The sequence below is a fragment of the Symphalangus syndactylus genome, chromosome 6 (genome assembly GCF_028878055.3).
Source record: "Symphalangus syndactylus isolate Jambi chromosome 6, NHGRI_mSymSyn1-v2.1_pri, whole genome shotgun sequence".
In the NCBI taxonomy this organism is placed as follows: Eukaryota; Metazoa; Chordata; class Mammalia; order Primates; family Hylobatidae; genus Symphalangus; species Symphalangus syndactylus.
In genome coordinates this window covers 111,003,165-111,025,713 of record NC_072428.2, presented here as the reverse complement: position 1 = coordinate 111,025,713, position 22,549 = coordinate 111,003,165, and the positions used below count along the sequence as shown (strand labels likewise).

The 22,549-nt window shown below is 37.3% G+C and overlaps 1 protein-coding gene across 1 annotated transcript in view; it reads right to left on the bottom strand.

The window, feature by feature from the left end:
- Window positions 1–22,549, bottom strand: part of CPED1 (cadherin like and PC-esterase domain containing 1) — a 314,315-nt gene that overhangs the window by 222,655 nt on the left and 69,111 nt on the right. Inside the window, exon 5 of the mRNA XM_055283806.1 lies at window positions 15,859–15,934. Coding sequence (XP_055139781.1) covers window positions 15,859–15,934 — 76 coding nt within the window. The remainder of the gene's footprint in view (window positions 1–15,858; window positions 15,935–22,549) is intronic.

Genomic DNA, 22,549 nt, shown 5'->3' with positions numbered 1-22,549 from the left:
GACAAAGAACCAAGTATGGCACAGAAAGGCAATTCTATATATAGACCAGCAGATGGGCACTTGGGTAGCCAATGGGCAGTATCAGAGTTCTTGGTGCTGAAGGGAAGGAAAGATTAATATTTCTTTACTTTAAAATGATTTTGAAAGGACTACATCTGCCTAAGAATTCCATGGGCTTTACCACAAGCAGTCAACAAACATTTTTCAAACACCTCTACTAATACACATCTATTGTTTTTGTCCAGTATCTCTTTCTCCTTTGGGGATCTGTTCTCCTGTTTCCATGTGATATCATGAATCTGCTACTCGCAGCCTTCTGTCTTCTTCACCCATCCCTGGCTGCTATGAGCCAAATTGTGTTCCTCCCCCATATTTATATGTTGAAGTCCTAACCTCCAGTACCTGAGAATATGGGTGTATGTGAAGATAGGGCCTTTAAGGAGGTAGATAAGGTGAAATGAAATCACGTGAGTGTGCCCTAATCCAATATGGCTGATGTCCTGAGGAGAATAGGACACAGACATAGGCTTGCACATAAAGAAAAGAACATGTGAGAATATCCCAAGAAGGCGGTCGTCTGCAAGTCAAAGGGAGAGGCCCCAGAAGAAAGCAGCTCTGCTGACACCTTATCTTAGACTTCCAGCCTCCAGAACTGTAGAAATGAAATTTCTTTTGTTGAAGCCACCCAGTCTGTGGTACTTCATTACGGCAGCCCTAGCAAACTAATTCAGTGCCCATGGGAGCAGCCTCAGCCCAACCATTCACAGGAGCTATTCTCCTGGTCACAGTGTTGAGCAGAGTGGGCTGTTGACACATGTTGGTCTCCCAGTTTGGAGGTGAAAGGGAAGTGGCTGCATTTCTGAACAGGGAGTACCTGGCAGCCATCTTCTCCATCATGTGGAGAAAGCCCATCTGCAGAAAGAATAAAGCCAACGTACAGAAATAGTTAGCATATATGCAATTCAAGCATAAAATGGTCAGAGTTTCAACTAGTATGTCAATAATAGAAGTCTTTTTTTTTTTTTTTTTTTCAGAACCAGGATCTCATGTTACCCAGGCTGGTCTCGAACTCCTGGCCAGAAGCAGTCCTCCTGCCTCAGCCTCCCCAGCAGGTAGGATTATACGTACATGCTACTGCTCCACCTGGCTAGAAGAGTCATTTATTTCAAAACTAAGAAATGGCTTATGAAAATGTAATGCTCCACTAAAAATTAAAAAACACATACGCCAGGTACGGTGGCTCACACCTGTAATCCCAGCACTTTGGGAGGCCAAGGAGGGTGGATCACAAGGTCGAGAGACTGAGACCATACTGGCCAACATGGTGAAACCCCGTCTCTACCAAAAATACAAAAATTAGCTGGGTGTGGTGGTGCACACCTATAGTCCCAGCTACTCGGGAGACTGAGGCAGGAGAATCACGTGAACTCAGGAAGCAGAGATTGCAATGACAGGAGATCGTGCCACTGTACTCCAGCCTGGTGACAGAGTGAGACTCTGTCTCAAAAACAAAACGAAAAATACAAATGATAAAGTAGTATGAAATAAAAAGTAAGAAGCGAAAAACAAATCATAAAGTACTGAACAACAGAGTATAAAAAGAAAAAACTAACTGAGCAAGGTAAATTCTAATTACTTCTGAGGATACTCTAAGCCTGAAGGTGAGGTGTAAAAACCACTTTAAAAATAATAATTTGATTAGATAAAAATTTTAAACCTATGTGAGCCTAGAAATACCATAAACAAAGGTAAAAGACAAGCATATATTTACATTAAAAAAAATTAGTATATTTGTAAATATGTAAGTGTATCTATTTTAAAACAAAGCATATTGCTAATATACATTTTAAATACATATTGTATAAATGGAAAAATATATAAAATATATTAATACATCTATATAATGTATACATTATTGAGCCTACTTTCCTGTCTATTATTTTTAACTCAACAATATGGTTGGAATATTTTTGTAACATTAAATGTAGATCTCCATTATTTATAATGTCTTCAGTTTCCCACCAATAAATGTGCAATAATTTGTTCACACTTAAATTATGTAGCATTCTAGTATGTAAAAATTGCACATGAATGGGAAAGGTATGTAATTTCATTAAATTCATTTTTTGCTTTCTTTTTGCTTATCCGTATTTTCTATTCTTTTCATAATGAATGTGTCTTACTGTTTGATAAAGACATAATAAAAGCAAAAGCTAAAAGGAATGAAAAAATGCATGTTCAGTCATTTTTAAAATTTGACTTCCATTTTCATTAATTTCCTTCTCACAGATGGCCAGAAACCTAAAAAGGATACAGGAAGGAAAAAGAACATGTCTACTAAGTTTCATTTTTGATAAATAGAGAGAATCACAAAAAAGTGGGGGTAGAAAATATACCCACCACCACTGATTGCTGTTAATCTATTCTAGAGTTCCTTACCTGGAGTCATTATTTTCACACTGAACTCTCCCAAGTTTCGTGGGGGATGGAGTAGTGTCAAGCAGGAGTCTCCAGGCGCCACCAGGAGGAATAAAATAAAGGGCAAAGAGGAGGATACAGGGGAGAGGATCCTACCCTTTATCACAGTCATTTTATTTCTTTCTTGGTTATATGGGACTCCTGAGTATTTTTTTTTTAAAGTTTAGAGCTTTAAAAAAATCCACCAATATCCACTGCAATCTAGATCAATGTTCTTTCTTTCTGATTTAGGTTTTTCTGGCTATATATCATACACCCTCACTATCTTCTTTACAAGATCCGTGGAGAAGAAAAGCTAAAGCCTGATAGTCAGCAAGAAATAGCAGATTTATTCCCTTTTCCCTGAATACAGAACCATTAGGATGAAGACACTGCCCAGAGAGCTAATCTATAAGAAGTACCAAAACATTGCTGGATAAGAAGAGAGAGAAAACTCTCACCATTGTCTTCCTATTCCATCCTTTGGCAGTCAGCACTTAGCTTCTCCTCAAATGAAAGGTGAACGAATACTTAAAGACTTGGGTGGAAATGTACAAAACTATGAGTCAGCCTGAAAAAATTACTTGTTCATCTCCAGACCACATGCACAAGGATCAACCAACCATGTAAGAAAGGGTCAAACCTGTCCTTTTAGATAGCAGTAACAGTCTCTCGGCTGCAATGGTAACCACCCAGAAATGGATCCTATATTATGAAATCTGTTGCTATCTTTCTACCTAGTTTATGGACAATATTAAAACTAGTTCTCTAGTTCTTTCACACATGTAGAAAGCTTATTATTTAAAATGGTTAATTATGTCTTGCAGGAGTAGGGAATTATATTTTTGATTTATCCGACCCTTGTTATTTGCCCCATAGCATCAGCTCAATATCAAGCTCATAATGCATACGTAGAGAAATCGGTCCAGGCATTGCCAAAACTCTCTGATAATTGGCAGTGTTCCCCTTCCTTAACTCTGGCCCCCATAGTTAGCATGTTTCATTCAAAATTATTAGAGTGACTATTATATATTAGGGACTATGACCATGTACCGAATTTGAAAAGTGAAAAAATAATGTCCCACCCTCAGGGCGTCTCAGTCCTTGTGGGGAGACAAACACATACAAATACAGCTGACTCTTGAACAACATGGGTTTGAACTGTATGGGTTCACTAATATGCAGATTGTTTTTTCAATAAGTATATTGGGAAAAATTTTGGAAATTTGCAACAATTTTTTAAAAAGCTCAAAGTTGAATCACGCAGCCAAGTAATATTTTAAAAATTAAGAAAAAGTGAGATATGCCATGAAAATGTAAAATATATGTAGATTTCAGTCTATTTTATCACTTACTATCATGCAATGTACATAAATCTTATAAAAAGTTAAAATTTATTGATGGGTGGATCACTTGAGGTCAGGAGTTCGAGACCAGCCTGACCAATATGGTGAAACCCTGCCTCTATTAAAAATAACAAAAATTAGCCGGGCATGGCAGCACATGCCTGTAATCCCAGCTACTCGGGAGGCTGAGGCAGGAGAACTGCTTGAACCTGGGAGGCGAAAGTTGCAGCGAGATCACGCCACTGCACTCCAGCCTGGGTGACACAACAAGACTCTGTCTCAAAAAAAAATAAATAAATAAAAACTTATACACACGAACATATTGAGACCATGCATGGCACTGCAGAGAGAAAGGTAAACAAATGTAAAAATGCAATATTAAATCATAACAGCATAAAATTAACAGTAGTACACACCATACTACTGTAATAATTTTGTAGCCATCTCCTGTTGCTATCGCAGTGAGCACAAGTATTTCCAGTGTTTGCTTAAAATGACTTGTGATGCTAATCATTTTCTCCTAAGCAATTTGTCAGACCAGTAAACTGTGTATTGCAGTAAAAACTAAAAAAAAAAAAAAACCTCCTGTTGTTATTATTTTTCATCTTGTTTAATGCCATGCTGTAACCTTGAATAAGACTGTAGGACTCATACAAAGTACCTCTAGTAATGCTGAAAATGCTCCCAAGAAGTAGACAAATCCACGACGTTACAAGAAAATGTTGAATTCCTTGATGTGTACCATAGATTGAGGTCTGTAGCTGCAGTTGCCCACCATTTCAAAATAAATGAATCCAGCATATGGACCATGGTAAACAGAAGAAAATAAAATTCATAAAGCCATCACTGCAGCTACACAAGCAGGTGTGAAAACATTGCAGTTTTTGTGAAACACCTTTTTATCTTGTATTGAAAATGCAGCTTTTATGTGAGCGGAGGATTGCTAAAAGAAAGGCATGCCTGCAGACTCTAATGTGATTGAAGAGAAAGCGAAGTCATTATATGACAACTTAAAGCAAGAGAAAGGTAAAGGATCTAAAGGTGAGATTTTAATGCTAGCAAAGGATGGCTTAATAATTTCAAAAAGAGGTTTGGCTTAAAAAATGTCAGGGTAACAGGAGAATCATTTTCTGCCAACTAAGAGGCAGCAGACGAGTTCCTAGACACCATTAAGAAAATCATTGAGGAGAAAGGATATATGCCTGAACAGGTTTTTAATGCAGATGAAGTTGCCCTCAAAAAAAAAAAAGCCACAAAGGAAATTTATCAGTAAGGAAGTGAAGTGAGCACTAGGATTTAAGGCAGGGAGGAGTAGGCTAACTCAACTCTTTTGTGAAAGTGCAGTTGGGTTTAGGATCAGGCCTGTCCTTATAAAGCTTCTAACCCCTGAGCCTTGATGGGCAAAGATAAATGCCAGCTGCCAGTCTTTTGGCTATACAACAAGGCCTGGACAAGAACCCCTTTTCTGGATTGGTTCCATCAATGCTTTGTTCCTGAAGTCAGGAAGTACTTTGCCAGCAAGAGACTGCTTTTAAAGTTCTTTTCACATTGGACAAAGACTCTGATCACACAGAACTCCATGAGCTCTACACTTTGAAGGCATCAAAGTGGTCTACTTGCCCTCAAACACAATGTCTCTAATTCAGCCTCCAAATCATGGGGTCATAGGATCTTTAAGGCTCATTATACACAGTACTCTATGGAAAGGATTGTCAGTGCTATGGAAGAGAGCTCCAACAGAGAGAACATCATGAAAATCTGGAGGGATTACACCATTGAAGATGCCACTGTTGCTATAGAAAAAGCCATGAAAACCATCAGCCCAAAAGAAGAAATTCCTGCTGGAGAAAACTGTGTCCCAATGTTGTGCATGGCTTTACATGATTAATGAGAGAGCCAGTCAAGGAAATTGTGAAATAATTTGTGGATTTGGCAAAAAAAAAAAAAAAAAAAAAAAAAAAAATTGGGTAGAGGTGAAGGGTTTCAAGATATGGATCTTGGAGAAATTCAAGAGCAAATAGACACCACACCGGAGGAATTAACAAAAGATAACTTGAAGTATTCATGATTTCATGGAGATGAGTCCTTCCAAACAAGTACCAGATCATGAAGAAGAAGATGTAGAAGAAGCAGTGCCAGAAAACAAGTTGACATTAGACAACCTGGAAGAAGGGTTCGCATTACACAAGACGGCTTTTGACTTCTTTTACAACATGAACCCTTCTACGATATGGGCACTGAAGCTAAAGTAAACTGTAGAAGAAGGACTGGTGTTATGTAGAAATATTTTTAGAGAAATGAAAAAGCAAAAAAGTCAGACAGAAATTATGATATATTTTGTAAAGTTTCACTGAGTGTGCCTGCCTCTGCCTCCTCTTCCACCTCCTCCACCACCTCTGCCTATGCCTCCCTGAGGCAGCAGAACCAAACCCTCCTCTTTTTCCACCTCTTCAATCTACTCAGCATGAAGATGATGAGGATGAAGGCCTTCATGATGATCCACTTCCACTTAATAAACAGTGAACGTATTTTCTCTTCCTTATGGTTTTCTTAATAACATATTGTTTTTTCTAGCTTATTTTATAAAAATACAGTATATAATACATATAGCATACAAAGTATGTGTTAGTTGACTGTTTATTTTATCAGTATGGCTTCAGTCATCAGTAGGCCATTAGTAGTTAAGTTTTGGGGGAGTCAAAAGTTATGGGAAAGTCTTCAAGTGCACAAGGTGTCAGTGCTTCTAACACTTGCACTGTTCAAGGGTCAACTATGCAACAAAGCCACATTGTGACACTGCTACAATGGAGGCTTTTCAAGGTATAGTAAGAACACAGAGGAAACATAGTGTAAATCTATCTTAGCAAATTAGGTAGACTTCACTCTGAACATACTGTTGAGTTAATGTCTAAAAAAACAAGTTTAAATTTTTCGTATGAAATGTATACATAAAAACTTTTCTAGTAATTATCTTTGGTTGGGATACTCATTTTCATATATAAATTTCATTTTAAAACCAATATGCTCAAATCGGAAGAAATGTGTCTGTGATCTGCCATGTGTCTTCTCTTAAGCCTATGGTTGACTGACAAATTAAAGCTCTATTTCCCACTGTCTAATTTGTCTATCTCAACTAATGACTAGAAAAAAACTCTAGTGATACCTACTTTTATAAACCACATCTCAACCATCAGCACATTCTGCTGGCTTTTCTTTTAAAATACATCCTGATCATGGAGGTACAGGGTTCCTCTACCCATACTGAATTGAACAAAGCATTAGGAACTAAAATTTAGTTCCATCAGCCTTGGAATGCATGGAAATTTATCCTAGATTCTTCTATACTATGAATGCTGAGAGCAGTTCTTAAAATTTTTTGGTATGAATTTTCCTAAGTATTTTAGAGGGTAATTGAGTGAGGCTAATTCCGTGGCCACTAGCCAGTTTTCTTGGTGGTGGTGGTGGTTGAGCTGACAATTGCAGAATTAATGTGATTTTATTTTTTCTATTTTAGTAAGTGAGGAAGGCATCCTAGGGGGGAGAACAGCACACTGTGCAATTTACTCCCATGTTTTTTTGTATAGGAAAAGAGAAATCAGAATGTAGAATTGGTTGGTGGCTTAAGCACTAGTGTGAAAGAATGTTCCAGGTGTTTCTACCTCACCTGACAGATTCAATGGTCCAGGCTTGGTAGTAAAGAAATTATGATCTAAAAATTGACTGTTGGACTTGGGGAAAGTGACAGAATTAAGATTACCAAAAATGTCATCTGAGTTTCCAAGATTGGTGGTGTTGAAGGAATGAGGAAGGCCAAAAGAGTGTGATTATAAAGTGGTAAGTAAGCTTGAGCTTCCAGAGACAGTTGTGGGTGATAAAAGTTACTGAGCAGGGCTACAGAGGTGGGAGGCTGAAGCTGAAGAGAAATGAGAACATGGATAAACTCAAAGAGCTATGAGATTAGACTGATGAAATTAAAGGCTCATCTTTACAGATGTTGAAACTGACAAGAATGGTTACAGATTTGAAGTGGAGAGGAAGAAATTAACCTAAGTGATAAGTTTCTTATCAAATATGTTGGATGAGCCAGGCATGGTGACCCGCGCCTATAGTCTCAGCCACTTGGGAGGTGGAGGCAGAAGGATCATTTGAACCCAGGAATTTAAGGCCAGCCTAGGCAATATAGTGAGACCTCGTCTCAAAAGAAATAATAATAAAAAAAAGGGTTGAATGGTTTAAAAGTTAGTAGATGATAGTAAGAAAAAGTAGCAAAGTTATGTTGAAAAATCCCTGCTAATACCAGAGAGTAAAGTTTTAATTTAAAAGCCCTGCTTCATTGTCATCCTTGGCTAGCAAAATTTCTGTTTTGTGAGGGAAAATGGCAGCTAAAGTTACCAAGGGCTAAGGGAATGTGCTGAGGGAAAGTATAGGAAAGCATGTGACTGAGGAAGTGGGAGAAGAAGGACTAGACCACTGGATGGGATCTGAATCCTAATGGTTACTGAATTTTACAGGGATAAGAAAAATGGGCCGGGCGCGGTGGCTCACGCTTGTAATCCCAGCACTTTGGGAGGCCGAGGCGGGTGGATCACGAGGTCAGGAGATCGAGACCACGGTGAAACCTCGTCTCTACCAAAAATACAAAAAGTTAGCCGGGCGTGGTGGCGGGCGCCTGTAGTCCCAGCTACTCGGAGAGGCTGAGGCAGGAGAATGGCATGAACCCGGGATGCAGAGCTTGCAGTGAGCCAAGATCGCGCCACTGCACTCCAGCCTGAGCGAGAGAACAAGACTCCATCTCAAAAAAAAAGAAAAAAAAAAAAAAAAGAAACATGAGGAAATTTATCCAGAGGTTTCCAACCTTGCCAAGAGAGATGTCTCAGTGAGGCCACTTGCTCCTGTCTTGTACTTTCCTGTATCTTCAACTCTTCTCTTCTTGGAGACCAAATGGCTTTTATTAAAGTCTCTACATTTGATGGCAGGCCAAATACTGAAAAGGCGCAGGTTATCTGGCCTCTAAAGCTTCTGAATTTATTAGGAAATTTGTTATGTCACATGCCAAGGCCCTGTGAGCATTTGGGCTTATGGTTCCTATTCTAGATAAAATCTGTCCCTGGATCATGTCAGAACATCAAAGAGTTGGTGACCTAGGCTACACTGTTTCAGTCCCTAAACAGACTTATGTGAGCAGGCCTAATAAACTTGCTTCAGTTATTTACGAAATGGTGGGAGGAAGATCAATCTGGCTACAGTCTGGATAATGGAATGGACTGGATTATTTAGGAGCAAGAAAGGAAGTGAGAAGAATATGAGAGACTGCTGATTTGGACTAGGCTGGTCATGGCAGAGATGGAGAAAAGTGGACAAATTCGGTAAGCTTTGGGGATGGATGGCTTACTGATGAATTAAATGGGAATTTGAATGCACTTCCAGAAATTATACCAACTAGAAATTCATTGGGTTTGCAAGATTCTTTTATAAAAATGCAAATACATCTAAGAGGCTTATAACTGGGGTGAGGGTATAATTTAGTCTGAATTAGTTCCATCAGCTTACTTTCTGCTATTACCTAGCTGAAGTAAGTCATACTAAAGAGATGAGAATTTTACTTGGGAGTGGAATGTTTTGCATAAGGAATACAATCATGTTTGGGACAGAGGTGAGATTCTTTGGAATGATAGAAGCATCAAGGAGCCCACAGAATCCACAGAGAGGGGGTATCAGGATTTGAGAACACAGAGAACAAGCAAACTTTAACCTTCTCTGAAAGTTTGCTTAGAATATTAGACCTGGGATATTAATAGCAATCATCAGTGCCACCTAAAATAAATAACTATTATTGGTCAATGTTTAAAAATTATTTTAATTATATTAAATATAAATTATATATTAATTATTATTTTGAAGATATATTTTATATTTGGTAGTAAATACTATCTATAATGTTTAAAGTTCCATCTTGTTTTTGATACAACAAAAGGTATTATCTTTTACCTATTATTTTCATTTTTCTTTATATACTCACATGTTACTTTTAAAATGAGGACACAAATCCTAAAATGTCCAAAATGCTATCTTTGAATACAAGTCCTGGTATATTTCAAGTTTCACATGAAGGTCAGTGCTCAGAGGTAAGATAAAACTACTGGAAAGAATGAGTTATGGCCAAAAATTGGGCAAACTTTTAACTAGGATTTTTTAGATGGCGATGCTGTACTAAAAAGAACAAAAACAACAACTCACAGCCCAAGCAAAACAGTTCACTTATGTTTTGTTTTATACTTACTTGTCTTTCAAATATGGTGAAAAATTCCCTTTTATCAAAATGAGCAAACTTAATAAAAAGCAACAAAAAACATTAGCAACAAATTTGGGCCGACTAAAAACTATGACACTTTTTTTTTTTTCAAAAGGCAAAGCATTAAATGGCAAGAAAAAAATAAATCTTTGTGCTAGCCAGTAAAAATTCCGTGGATGTGTGCCCTTCAATGTGAGTCACAAGTCTAATGTCAGGTACACTCTGTCTATGGAATGGAACAGACTGTGTTAGCCTTACGTGCTATCTCCAATCACTCCTCTGCATCTAGCCAACACTCTGTCCTGCCTCACTTGCATGGGTTCCAGCCACATTTACCAGCATGGTCATCTCTCCTTTCTTAGCATTCCTGTCTCTACCTACTACTGAATATAAAGTCTGTGACAAGTCTATATGGGGAAAAGTCACAGCAGAATTATGGGATTTCAGCATTATTGATCATTGCCAAACTTTGTATTTTTAGAGATAAGAAAACTGAAGTACAAGTAAGTTTTAAGTCTTCCTCAGAATTATACAATGACTAAGCCTCAGAGCTAGGACTTGTTAGGTATTCCTCGCTGAAATTGTTGGAGACACTGCTCTATCTTTCATATTTCTGCACATTTTGCAAACAGAGGCACTGAGCACATTTGTTCTGAACTAGCTTTTCAAAGATATTTATATAGTGGAAAGCCTTGAAAAATAGAGATGGTGCCTTACTCCAGAGCAAAGGAACGTTTATTTTTTTGTCTACTATAACAAATTTAATGTCTCTCTCTGGGGCAAAGGGTAGGCATACTCACTGCTCATTATTAAAGATTCAAACTTCCTAAGCTCTGGGTTGCTCTCTTGAAATGCAAACTACTAATAACAGACAAACAGCCAAATCATGAGTGAACTCCCATTCACAATTGCTTCAAAGAGAATAAAATACCTAGGAATCCAACTTACAAGGGATGTGAAGGACCTCTTCAAGGAGAACTACAAACCACTGCTCAATGAAATAAAAGAGGATACAAACAAATGGAAGAACATTTCATGCTCATGGGTAGGAAGAATCAACATCGTGAAAATGGCCATACTGCCCAAGGTAATTTATAGATTCAATGCCATCCCCATCAAGCTACCAATGACTTTCTTCACAGAATTGGAAAAAACTACTTTAAAGTTCATATGGAACCAAAAAAGAGCCCACATTGCCAAGTCAATCCTAAGCCAAAAGAATAAAGCTGGAGGCATCACACTACTTGACTTCAAACTATACTGCAAGGCTACAGTAACCAAAACAGCATGGTACTGGTACCAAAACAGAGATATAGACCAATGGAACAGAACAGAGCCCTCAGAAATAATGCCGCATATCTACAACTATCTGATCTTTGACAATCCCGACAAAAACAAGAAATGGGGAAAGGATTCCCTATTTAATAAATGCTGCTGGGAAAACTGGCTAGCCATATATAGAAAGCTGAAACTAGATCCCTTCCTTACACCTTATACAGAAATTAATTCAAGATGGATTAAAGACTTACGTGGTAGACCTAAAACCATAAAAACCCTAGAAGAAAACCTAGGCAATACCATTCAGGACATAGGCATGGGCAAGGACTTCATGTCTAAAACACCAAAAGCAATAGCAACAAAAGCCAAAATTGACAAATGAGATCTAATTAAACTAAAGAGCTTCTACACAGCAAAAGAAACTACCATCAGAGTGAACAGGCAACCTACAGAATGGGAGAAAATTTTTGCAACCTACTCATCTGACAAAGGGCTAATATCCAGAATCTACAATGAACTCAAACAAATTTACAAGAAAAAAACAAACAACCCCATCAAAAAGTGGGTGAAGGATATGAACAGACACTTCTCAAAAGAAGACATTCATGCAGCCAAAAGACCCATGAAAAAATGCTCATCATCACTGGCCATCAGAGAAATGCAAATCAAAACCACAATGAGATACCATCTCACACCAGTTAGAATGGCCATCATTAAAAAGTCAGGAAACAACAGGTGCTGGAGAGGATGTGGAGAAACAGGAACACTTTTACACTGTTGGTGGGACTGTAAACTAGTTCAACCATTGTGGAAGTCAGTGTGGCGATTCCTCAGGGATCTAGAACTAGAAATACCATTTGACCCAGCCATCCCATTACTGGGTATATACCCAAAGGATTATAAATCATGCTGCTATAAAGACACATGCACACGTATGTTTATTGCAGCACTATTCACAATAGCAAAGACTTGGAACCAAGCCAAATGTCCAACAATGATAGACTGGATTAAGAAAATGTGGCACATATACACCATGGAATACTATGCAGCCATAAAAAATGATGAGTTCATGTCCTTTGTAGGGACATGGATGAAGCTGGAAACCATCATTCTCAGCAAACTATCACAAGGACAAAAAAAAAACACCGCATGTTCTCACTCATAGGTAGGAATTGAACAATGAGAACACATGGACACAGGAAGGGGAACATCACACACCAGGGCCTGTTGTGGGGTGTGGGGAAGGGTGAGGGATAGCATTAGGAGATATACCTAATGTTAAAACGACGACTTAATGGGTATAGCACACCAACATGTCACATGTATACATATGTAACAAACCTGCACGTTGTGCACATGTACCCTAAAACTTAAAGTATAAAAAAAAATGCAAACCACTAAGTATAGTTGATTGGTTCTAGGACTGCACCCCATCCCCTGCCGCCCCCCAGCCATGGATACTAAAATCCATGGGTGCTCAAGTTCCTGATATAAAATGATGTCGTATTTGCATACAATCTATGCAATTCTCCTGTATATTTTAAGTCATCTTTCGATTACTTATAATACCTAACACAATGCCTGCATATCACTTCATTCCTATGGATTCAATGTAATACTCAACATGCAGCAAATTCAAGTTTTGCTTTTGGGAACTTTGTGAGATTATTTTTCCTAATACTTCTATCCATGGTTGGTTGAATCCAGAGATGTGGAACCCACAGATACAGAGGGCCAACAGGCTTCAGTGAACTGGTACATGTGCTGATAGTTGGCTTACCATTATTGCTATAAATAAAAAAGTCATTGGTCTCTGACCTAGGCATCTCATGTCTTCTACCAATAACCATGAAACTGAGGCAGGTTGACCTGTAAGCTTGCGACAGGGGGTAAGATCTCAAACCCTTCACAGTTTTTGACCCAAAGATAAAATCTTAGTGATAATTTATCACATAAAGGGACAAAATATTAAGTATTCTGAGGCCTTTTGCCTCTAGATTTTTGCCTGCTTGATTTTTCAAATCCAGGGTAATCCAGTTACCATTATTTGGACATTATGTGTTAGGAATAATGTGTAATATGTTTTATTCTTCAAATTAATTTATATATACACACATATACAATCTGCCTGACTTTTAAAATTAAACCTATGAAAGGGGTGTTCTTAACCCCACTTTGTGGATTAAAAAAACAAAAAACAGGCCGGGCGCAGTGGCTCACTCCTGTAAATCCAGCACTTTGGGAGGCTGAGGCAGGCAGATCACGAGGTCAGGAGATCAAGACCATCCTGGCTAACACAGTGAAACCCCGTCTCTACTGAAAATACAAAAAATTAGCCGGGCATGGTGGCGGGCGCCTGTAGTCCCAGCTACTCAGGAGGCTGAGGCAGGAGAATGGCGTGAACCTGGGAGGCGGAGCTTGTAGTGAGCTGAGATCGCGTCACTGCACTCCAGCCTGGGCAACAGAGCAAGACTCCGTCTCAAAAAAAAAAAAAAAAAAAACAAAAACCCCTGAAGTCACACAGAGAATAGGTGGCAGAGCTAAAATCTCTGGTTTCAAAATTTGTGTTTTGTCAATCTTCAAATGAAACACAGCTTAAAATTACACAGGACGTTTTGGCTTTTGATATAATGTCTGGATTATATAGTATTATGTTTAGTTTTACTATTATACCTTTATAATCATACTCTATATTTAGGTACTGACATGTCACTACCTAATCTGTATTCAATATTAAATATTCAGTATTCATAACAAATAAAATTTTAATTTTGTGAATATTGAATTTATTATACATGATATATTTATACCAACAGTCTACAACGAAAGCTACTATTCATAAAACTTAGGTCAGAAAATAATGCTGCAGACATTTCTTTAAAGCTACACGTGTAAGAAAATTATTTTCATCTAGAGAAAGATAACATGATGGTAGAAATAATTCCATTTAAAAAGCTGTGCATTCTGTGAAACTATCTTGTTAGTCACAGAGATAAATACAAAATTAACGCACTAGACAGAGTGTAGAAAGAAATAACAGATGCCTAGAACTTAGATGTTCTCAAGAATAAAAAAATGTTTGAAGCAAAAGAAGATAGAAAATACTTCTTAGTTTTACAGAAGCAAATGTAAAATATAAACTTATATAAGAATTGCTTGGGGAACTTTTTAAAAAACTGGTAATCTATTTCTGACCATAAACAGCCTTTCATTTCTATGATTTTATTCTGTTAAGTACAAAGCTAAAGAAACAATGTTCTGAATCAACCATTCTGAAATGTAAATAGCAACAAAGAAAAACACACTTTAAAATGTGTAGGTTCTGGTCAAAAGTAAAAATAATTTCTTCAGATTGCCTTTTCTAAAGAATTTCTGGATATTTTAATATTGTATTAATGAAAATAATTATTTTATTTGCTTCTCCTCAAAACATTACTTTTTTCATATACTGAAAAACTCTCCAGCTAGAGTTTACAAAAACAAAAAAACACTCAGCTTATGTAGTCAGTTATAATTGTCATATAAAACAATAACTACAGAACCAAATTTACATAGCTATTTAGATATGTATCTTAAATTGAAAGTTGAATTGAGATTTATTATTTTATTTTAATTCTCAGTAAATACCAGTCGATGACTGTAGTCTTTACAGTGGAACATGCCAGTGTGGTTTATGTTTGGAGTGGGAGCAGAAACCCCAATGGGAGAGCTGATGGATTAAGATAGATTATTTGTTTCCTGATTCAACTAGGAGACAAATCAACACAAAACAAAATTAAAGCTATGTAGATCTAAGTTTTAATTATGCAGTAAGGAATTTTCTGGGGACATAAACTATTAAACATTAAATGTGTTTTAAACAAGAAATTTGAGGAACCCTTTCACTGATGGCTTTTAAAGTAGGCTATCATTTTTTCTATGAGGGCTTATTTCATCTCTGAGGGCTCATATACCTTCTGATGCTTTTTCTACTCTGGGAACCTATGAGGAAACTGAAGATGGTAATTTTTGTCCCAAATTCCTAACATAGTTAAAACGCAGAATTTATTCATTCAGTGTCCTGTATTTAACACACAGAGAAATTGAGAGGATTCCAGAAAGGAGAAACAATGTTTTTAGGATCAGAATAATATAAAGAAATACATACTTTGATAAAAACCCCCAAGTGTTACATAACTAAGAACTACTGTAATGGTTACTTTAAAAATAAAGCAGCAATTATTTTAAAAACAAACAGAAAGGAGAATAATATATTCATCTGGCAAATCAGAAGGCAAAACTAAAAGAACACAAGTGTTACGGTTGTTATTCCTCACTTTAGGTCTTTTCATTGGCAAAGCGTTGTGAACTGTGGAGGATCTGTGATTGTAGAACTGATAGACAAAGGAGCAACAGATGCTGACCTGAGACCATGTTAGCTGCTGTCTGCTAAGGAAGCCTGCATAGCTCACATGTTTAAGCCTAAGGAAGCAAACGAAAGATTACCTGGGAATCTTCTAACTATTTGACATAATCCTTCCTTTCTGCAAAGTGGTTGCTGTATTGCTGGTAATATATTTGCCTAAAAGGAATGAAAAAGATTCTAGTGAGTTAGGCATTCATCAATGCTAAAGCAAAACCAAGCAAACACAAAAAATCCAGAGAGTATAGATGGGATGCATTGTCTAAACCACCCACACCCCACCTTCAAATCTCTGCAAGTCAACATGCAAATCCAGAATACTGAAGTAGCTTATTTGATAAAACTAAAACTTGCCCCTGGGAAGCTTTGAAAGTGGTCCTTGGGACCACTTTTTGAAAAACCCTTTCATAGGCCAGGCGCGGTGGCTCACGCTTGTAATCCCAGCACTTTGGGAGGCCGAGGCGGGTGGATCACAAGGTCAGGAGATCGAGACCACGATGAAACCCCGACTCTAGTAAAAATACAAAAAAATTAGCCGGGCGTAGTGGCGGGCGCCTGTACTCCCAGCTACTCGGAGAGGCTGAGGCAGGAGAATGGCGTGAACCTGGGAGGCGGAGCTTGCAGCGAGCGGAGATCGCGCCACTGCACTCCAGCCTGGGTGAGAGAGCAAGACTCCGTCTCAAAAAAAAAAAGAAAAACCCTTTCATATTTTGAAGCCATGATATTTGCTAAATATAAAATAAAATACTTGAGACAAATATAGTAACATAAATAACTTGACATTTAGTGACAATTCAGTGTTAAACCTGTTCTAAAATTTCATAAACATTCTTCACTTCATACTGAAGGGCATTATTATTTCTAAATATAAAACCCAGTCACCCACGAAACTTCAACCAAAACGTGTTTTTAGACAGCTTTTTAAATATTATCATAAATTCAAATTATGGAATTTGAAGAGTATAAAAGATACAGACAACTTTAACTCTTCCCTTCTCTTGTGAATTTACAAATTGATTAACTAACATCATCCACTTAATCCTCAAACTAATACCCAATATGAAAAAACCTTGTTAAAACCAACAGAGATCAGTACAAATTAGCTTGAAAATCAGATTCATTTTTGAGACATTATTGATTACTTCCAAATTAACACACTCTAACCTAATAAAGTATTGCAGTTTCTCCACTATGTCCTGCTGGCATGACTTGATAGAAATAACCCAGCTGCAGTTGGAGAAGAGAGGCAACTGGAAATAGGGGTGGTAGCTTGCTTCGGGCAGTTAAGAGAATCATCATTTGCTTTTTTTTTTTTTTTTCAGTTTCTTCATTTGCAAAATAAAGCATTTAGAGCTTTTAGTCTCTAAGTTCCACTTCTGCTCTAAGATTTTTACCAAATCATTAAGATACAGTTCTAAAAACTGATTCATTTAAAGCGCTTGGGAACCGTGCATCGATGAAATCTTCCCCAATCCTTGCTACTTTATTAACCCTGTTCATGTGTTCAGCAAACTTTCTTTTCCCCAATAATAGCTGTAAGAAAGACAAACTTCAGCCCAGATCCTGTATGAATGAAGCCAAGCTTCAGCAGAACCTATTGTTGTGATTCTGCACCAGTGGCATTCCTAAACACTACACTGTAAATGTCCACAAGGACACCAAAGTGTGTATCAGTCCTTTCTCATGCTGCTGCTGAAGACATACCCGAGACTGGGTAATTCATAAAGAATAAGAGGTTTAATGGACTCACAGTTCCACGTGGCTGGGGAGGCCTCATAATTATGGCAGAAAGTGAAAAGCATACCTTGCACGGTGGCAGGCGAGAGAGAATGAAGGCCAGGTGAAAGGGAAAATCCCTTATAAAACCATCAGATCTCGTGAGACTTATTCACTACCACGAGAATAGGATGGGGGAAACCGCGCCCATGATTCAATTATCTCCCACTGTGTTCCTCCCACAACTCGTGGGAATTATGGGAGCTGTAATTCCAGATGAGATTGGGGTGGGGACACAGCCAAAACATATCAAAGTGGACGTCATTTAATTCATTTGCACTAAGAATTGAGAAAAGGCTGTAAGTGCAGTACACTTTCGATCTTAAGGTTGCCTCGATTTCTCAAATCCAAAAGTAAGAAATCTCAGGAACTAAATGTAGAAAAAGAAGGGCTTTCATAAACCCTGAATTCTTCAATTCAGAATTTAACAAGGGCTGGAGGGAACAAACAGCACTGCAAAAGTATAGATAACCCATAATAGACTAATAGAAAGGACTAATACACACTTTGGTGTCCGTATGGACTTTTACAATGTAGTGTTGTAATAGAAATGTTTTTTGTTTTTTAAGTTCACAAAGTATCTTTCTAAATTAGTCTGTGAAAAGCTTCAACAATCAATGAAATTGAGCCATTTTCCCTAAATAGGGCAAAATCATTCCGTTGCTGGTGAATTAATAGAATCCTTAACAATATGATTCAGAAAGAGAATCAGCATTGGGTAAGTAGCATTAAAGGTTATGGACTGACTCAGATCCATTGCTAACCTTCTCTTAACCAAAAAAGTACTTCAAAATAATAGAGCCAAGCCAAGGGAAACAATTGTTCTATACTTCTGCCTTCTATTTTCCTGTCCCCCAAACAATGACTTCTCCCTGTGTTCCTCCAAAGTGCATCTTTAGAATTAATAGTGCGACTGATGACATGACCATAGTGACATGTGACACCAGAAACATCACCTCTATTCTAATCTGGAACTGAGCACCAAACTAAGCAGTTAAACTGAGTAAAATAACAGCACAAAGAAGTAAAAACATTCAAGGGTCATGTGTCATACAGCTGTAGTAACTCAACTATATTACACAGATTATAACTTTCTAATTGTTAAACCTAGTAATACTCTTCTATATCCTACTGCTTTGTATTTTTACTTTTACATGTATCATAAAATATATAAGATTTGCATCATTATTAAGTGGAACATCATCAAAGGAGTTTTAATTTGGATTAACTGACTTTTATATGATGAGCTTCTCCAGCTTAACATTGCAATTATTATTTTTTAATGGACTTTATTTCTTACATCTGTTTTGGGTTCACAGCAAAATTAAGCAGAAGACACAGAGATTTCTCATATACTCCCTGCCCTGACACACACACAGCCTCCTCCATTATTAATATCCCCCACCAGAGTGGGCCATGTGTTACACTTGATGAACCTACACATCATTATCATCCAAATTATCATTTTTTATGGTTTTTAATACATACAGATTTTGTGTTAGGTTTGAATGCCTTATATACAATATGCATCTATGTGTATGAGTGTATATTTATACACAGACTTATTTTTCTTTAGCACAAATCCTTTCATATCTTTAAAAGAATTATAATGCACCGATAAAATGATAATAATACTTAAACCCTAGGATATTTCTATGAGATCAAGTTTTGAAAAAGGGAATATGCATTAGAAAAGATTTCTATCCCAATATACCTTTCAGAATCCTAATCTGTGATAATATGCATCTAAATTGTTTCTATTACATATTGTCAGAAGCAAAAGTAAAATATTCTTTTCAGACAGTCTATTAATAAGAGCAAAAATATAATATTAATTATAACCATTTATGGAGTGCTTATAAATAAAAAAAACTAAAACTACAATAATATTATTAATTTATTAGGGAGAGTGGACACCTGAATTTGAACTAGTTATAAAATGTAAGAAAACACTGGAGGGGGAAGGAATTGATTTTTTTTATTGTTCCTGAACATTAAGAGTGACACACACATCATGTTGCATTTTAGAGAAATGCTCCTTTTCCTCATATCTGTAGAAATGTTCACGCTTTTACTTGAACAAAAATTAGAACTTCTCCCAAAGCTGTTCATTATCATCCACAATGAAAAGAATCAATGACAAGGAATTAGGAGAACCAGCTAATCAAAAGAAAAATGTGTTTTCTCCCCATGTCTCAAGTGCAATTATCATTCCATCAAATTCACCTGAAAATTCCCTGGGATGCTTTAAAATAAGAGCCATTTGGTAGTTCTCAGTACTCCTATGTACTAAGAACAGCATCCTAGCTTTAGGGACTGCTAATCCTACAACAATTTAGAGCTAGAAATCAATCTCTCTGCTTTTGAAACACTAGCACCTGTCTACTTGCGGTGAGATACAGCCCCAATTACTAAACTTAGTGTTACCACAAATAATGGACCTCACTTCACTTTTATCATCACACAGACTGATAGTTTTAAATTCATATTACTATTCTGCTGACTGGGGAGACTCCTGGCAGTTTATTTTCAATAACAGATCTTATGACCATTTTCATTAAGCTCTAAAATCACAAAGCTCTAATGTGATTAGTAATCTTAATTTGAGCCAGTGTCCTCTCTTTGTTCATTATAAGGTTATTGACAATTCTACAACATCTCCAACAAATTTGAACCAACTTCTGTTTTGAATATCTATGTTGTTTACATAATAAAGTCATGGTTCATAAAGCTTCAAATTATTCCTGTTATAGAGTGACAGTTATCTACATGTATCATTTAGAATCTGTGTTTCCTTAAGAATACTCATTAGGTTAGGCTGTAAGTGCTTTGCCTAAATGTTTACATCAAAAGGTGCTATTATATGATTAAGAAAACATAAAATTGAAATGAGACTGCCTGAGTTTGCATCTTGGTCGTTTTATTAGCTAGGAGGTCTTAGACAAGTTTTATAACCTCTCTGTGCCTCAGTCTCCTCATCTGTAAAGAATGGACATAAATAAACATGTAAGCACTTGGGAAGGTGCCTGGCAAGCAGTAAGGAGATGTAAGTGTGAGCTATTATTATTTGTCACTTATACCTTTAAAATGTCTTCAGGATCTAGCCACAGCTCACCACCCCATTGCTATTCTGCTAGCCCACGTCCCTCTCCTCTCACACCTACGTTATTACAATAATTAGTCTCCCTGTTTTGGTCTTTGCTTGCTGGATAGCTTACTTCAACAAAACAATCAAGGCAATCCTGTAAAAACGCCAGTGGACTCATGTCATCTGTCATCTGCGTGCTCAGAATCATCCAATTACTCTCCACTTACCAAGAGTAAAAGCCCCGATGGTTCCAGTGGCCCCATGGCTGAGCTTCCCCAGCTCCAGGTACCTCTCTGCCCTCACCTCTTACTACATTCGCTCTACTTCAGTCCCATGGAACTCCTTACGTTCCTCAAACAACCAAGACTTTCTCCCTTTACTGTAGGCCTATTGTTCCTCTCCTCTGAGTCTCGGTGGATTTACCCCAGACACTGGCATGGGGAGCGCCCTGTCTTCCAGGCCTTACTCAAATGTCACTTTCTTGGTGATCTTAAACTCAATCCCCCAATATTTTGTCTCCTTTCTTTATTTTTCTCCTTAGTGCTCTTTACCATCTATCATATTATTACTTAGCGGTTATTTTCCCCCGTCTACCCAAAAATGTCTAAGCTTCTCAATAATATATATTTTTGTCTGTATTGTTAATTGCTATCTTCCCAGCACCTAAAGTAGAGCTAAATAAATATGTTTAATAAATAATTGTAGAAACAGTGAAGGGATAGATGAATAAATAAATGTATGAATGAATGAATGAATGAATGAGTCAATAAAATCAAGAATAAAGTTACTGAGACATTCTGCAAGTCAAGCCTCTCAGGCCTTTTGTGGCCTTCATCTTGATAAATGGTATTTGTGTAAATTTAGCCTAAAGCCATTATCCTAAGTGAATTAAGTCAGAAACAGAAAATCAAATACCGCATGTTCTCACTTATAAGTAGGAGCTAAACATTGGGTACTCATGGACGTAAGGATCACAATGAGTGAAATTGGGGATTTGCAGAGGAGAAGTGGGGGGCAAGGGTTGAAAAGCTAACTATTGGGTACTATGCTCAGTACCTGGGTGACAGGATAAATCATACCCCAAACCTCAGCATCACACAATATACCCATATAACAAAACTACACATGTACTCCTGAATCTAAAATAAAAGTTGAAATTAGTATAAAAAATAGAGGCTGGACGCGGTGGTTCATACCTGTAATCCCAGCACTTTGGGAGGCCGAGGCGGGCGGATCACGAGGTCAGAAGTTCGAGAACAGCCTGACCAACATGATGAAACCTCGTCTCTACTAAAAATACAAAAAAATTAGCTGAGTCTGGTGGCGTGCGCCTGTAATCCCTGATTCTCAGGAGGCTGAGGCAGGAGAAGCGCTTGAACCCGGGAGGTGGAGGTTTCAGTGAGCCGAGATTGCGCCATTGCACTCCAGCCTAGGCAATAGAGCTAGACTCCGTCTCAAAAAAATAAAAAATAAAAAAATAGAGAGCATGTGTTGTATATTTCAAGTAACTAGAAGAGAGAACTTGAAATGTTTTCATCACATACAAATAATAAATACTCAAGGTTTTGAGTAGCCTACATACTCTGACTTGATTACTGCACATATTATGCAAGAAACAAAATATCACATGTACCTCATAAATATGTACAAACATGATGTATGAATTTTTTAAAAGTGAAGCAGATATAAAGAAAATTAGAGAGCAAACCAAGAGGTTTAACCCATGACAAATAGAAGTTCCAGAAAGTAAAAAGAGGAAAGGGAATGGAGAAATGATTAAAGAAATAATATAAGAACATATCCCAGAGGAGATTTGAAAACTTATAATGGCAAATGTTACTGACACTTTCATTGTCACTATTTTAGCTAAAGTTTTATAAGAATTAGGAGAACACAGTAAAGAGTAAAAA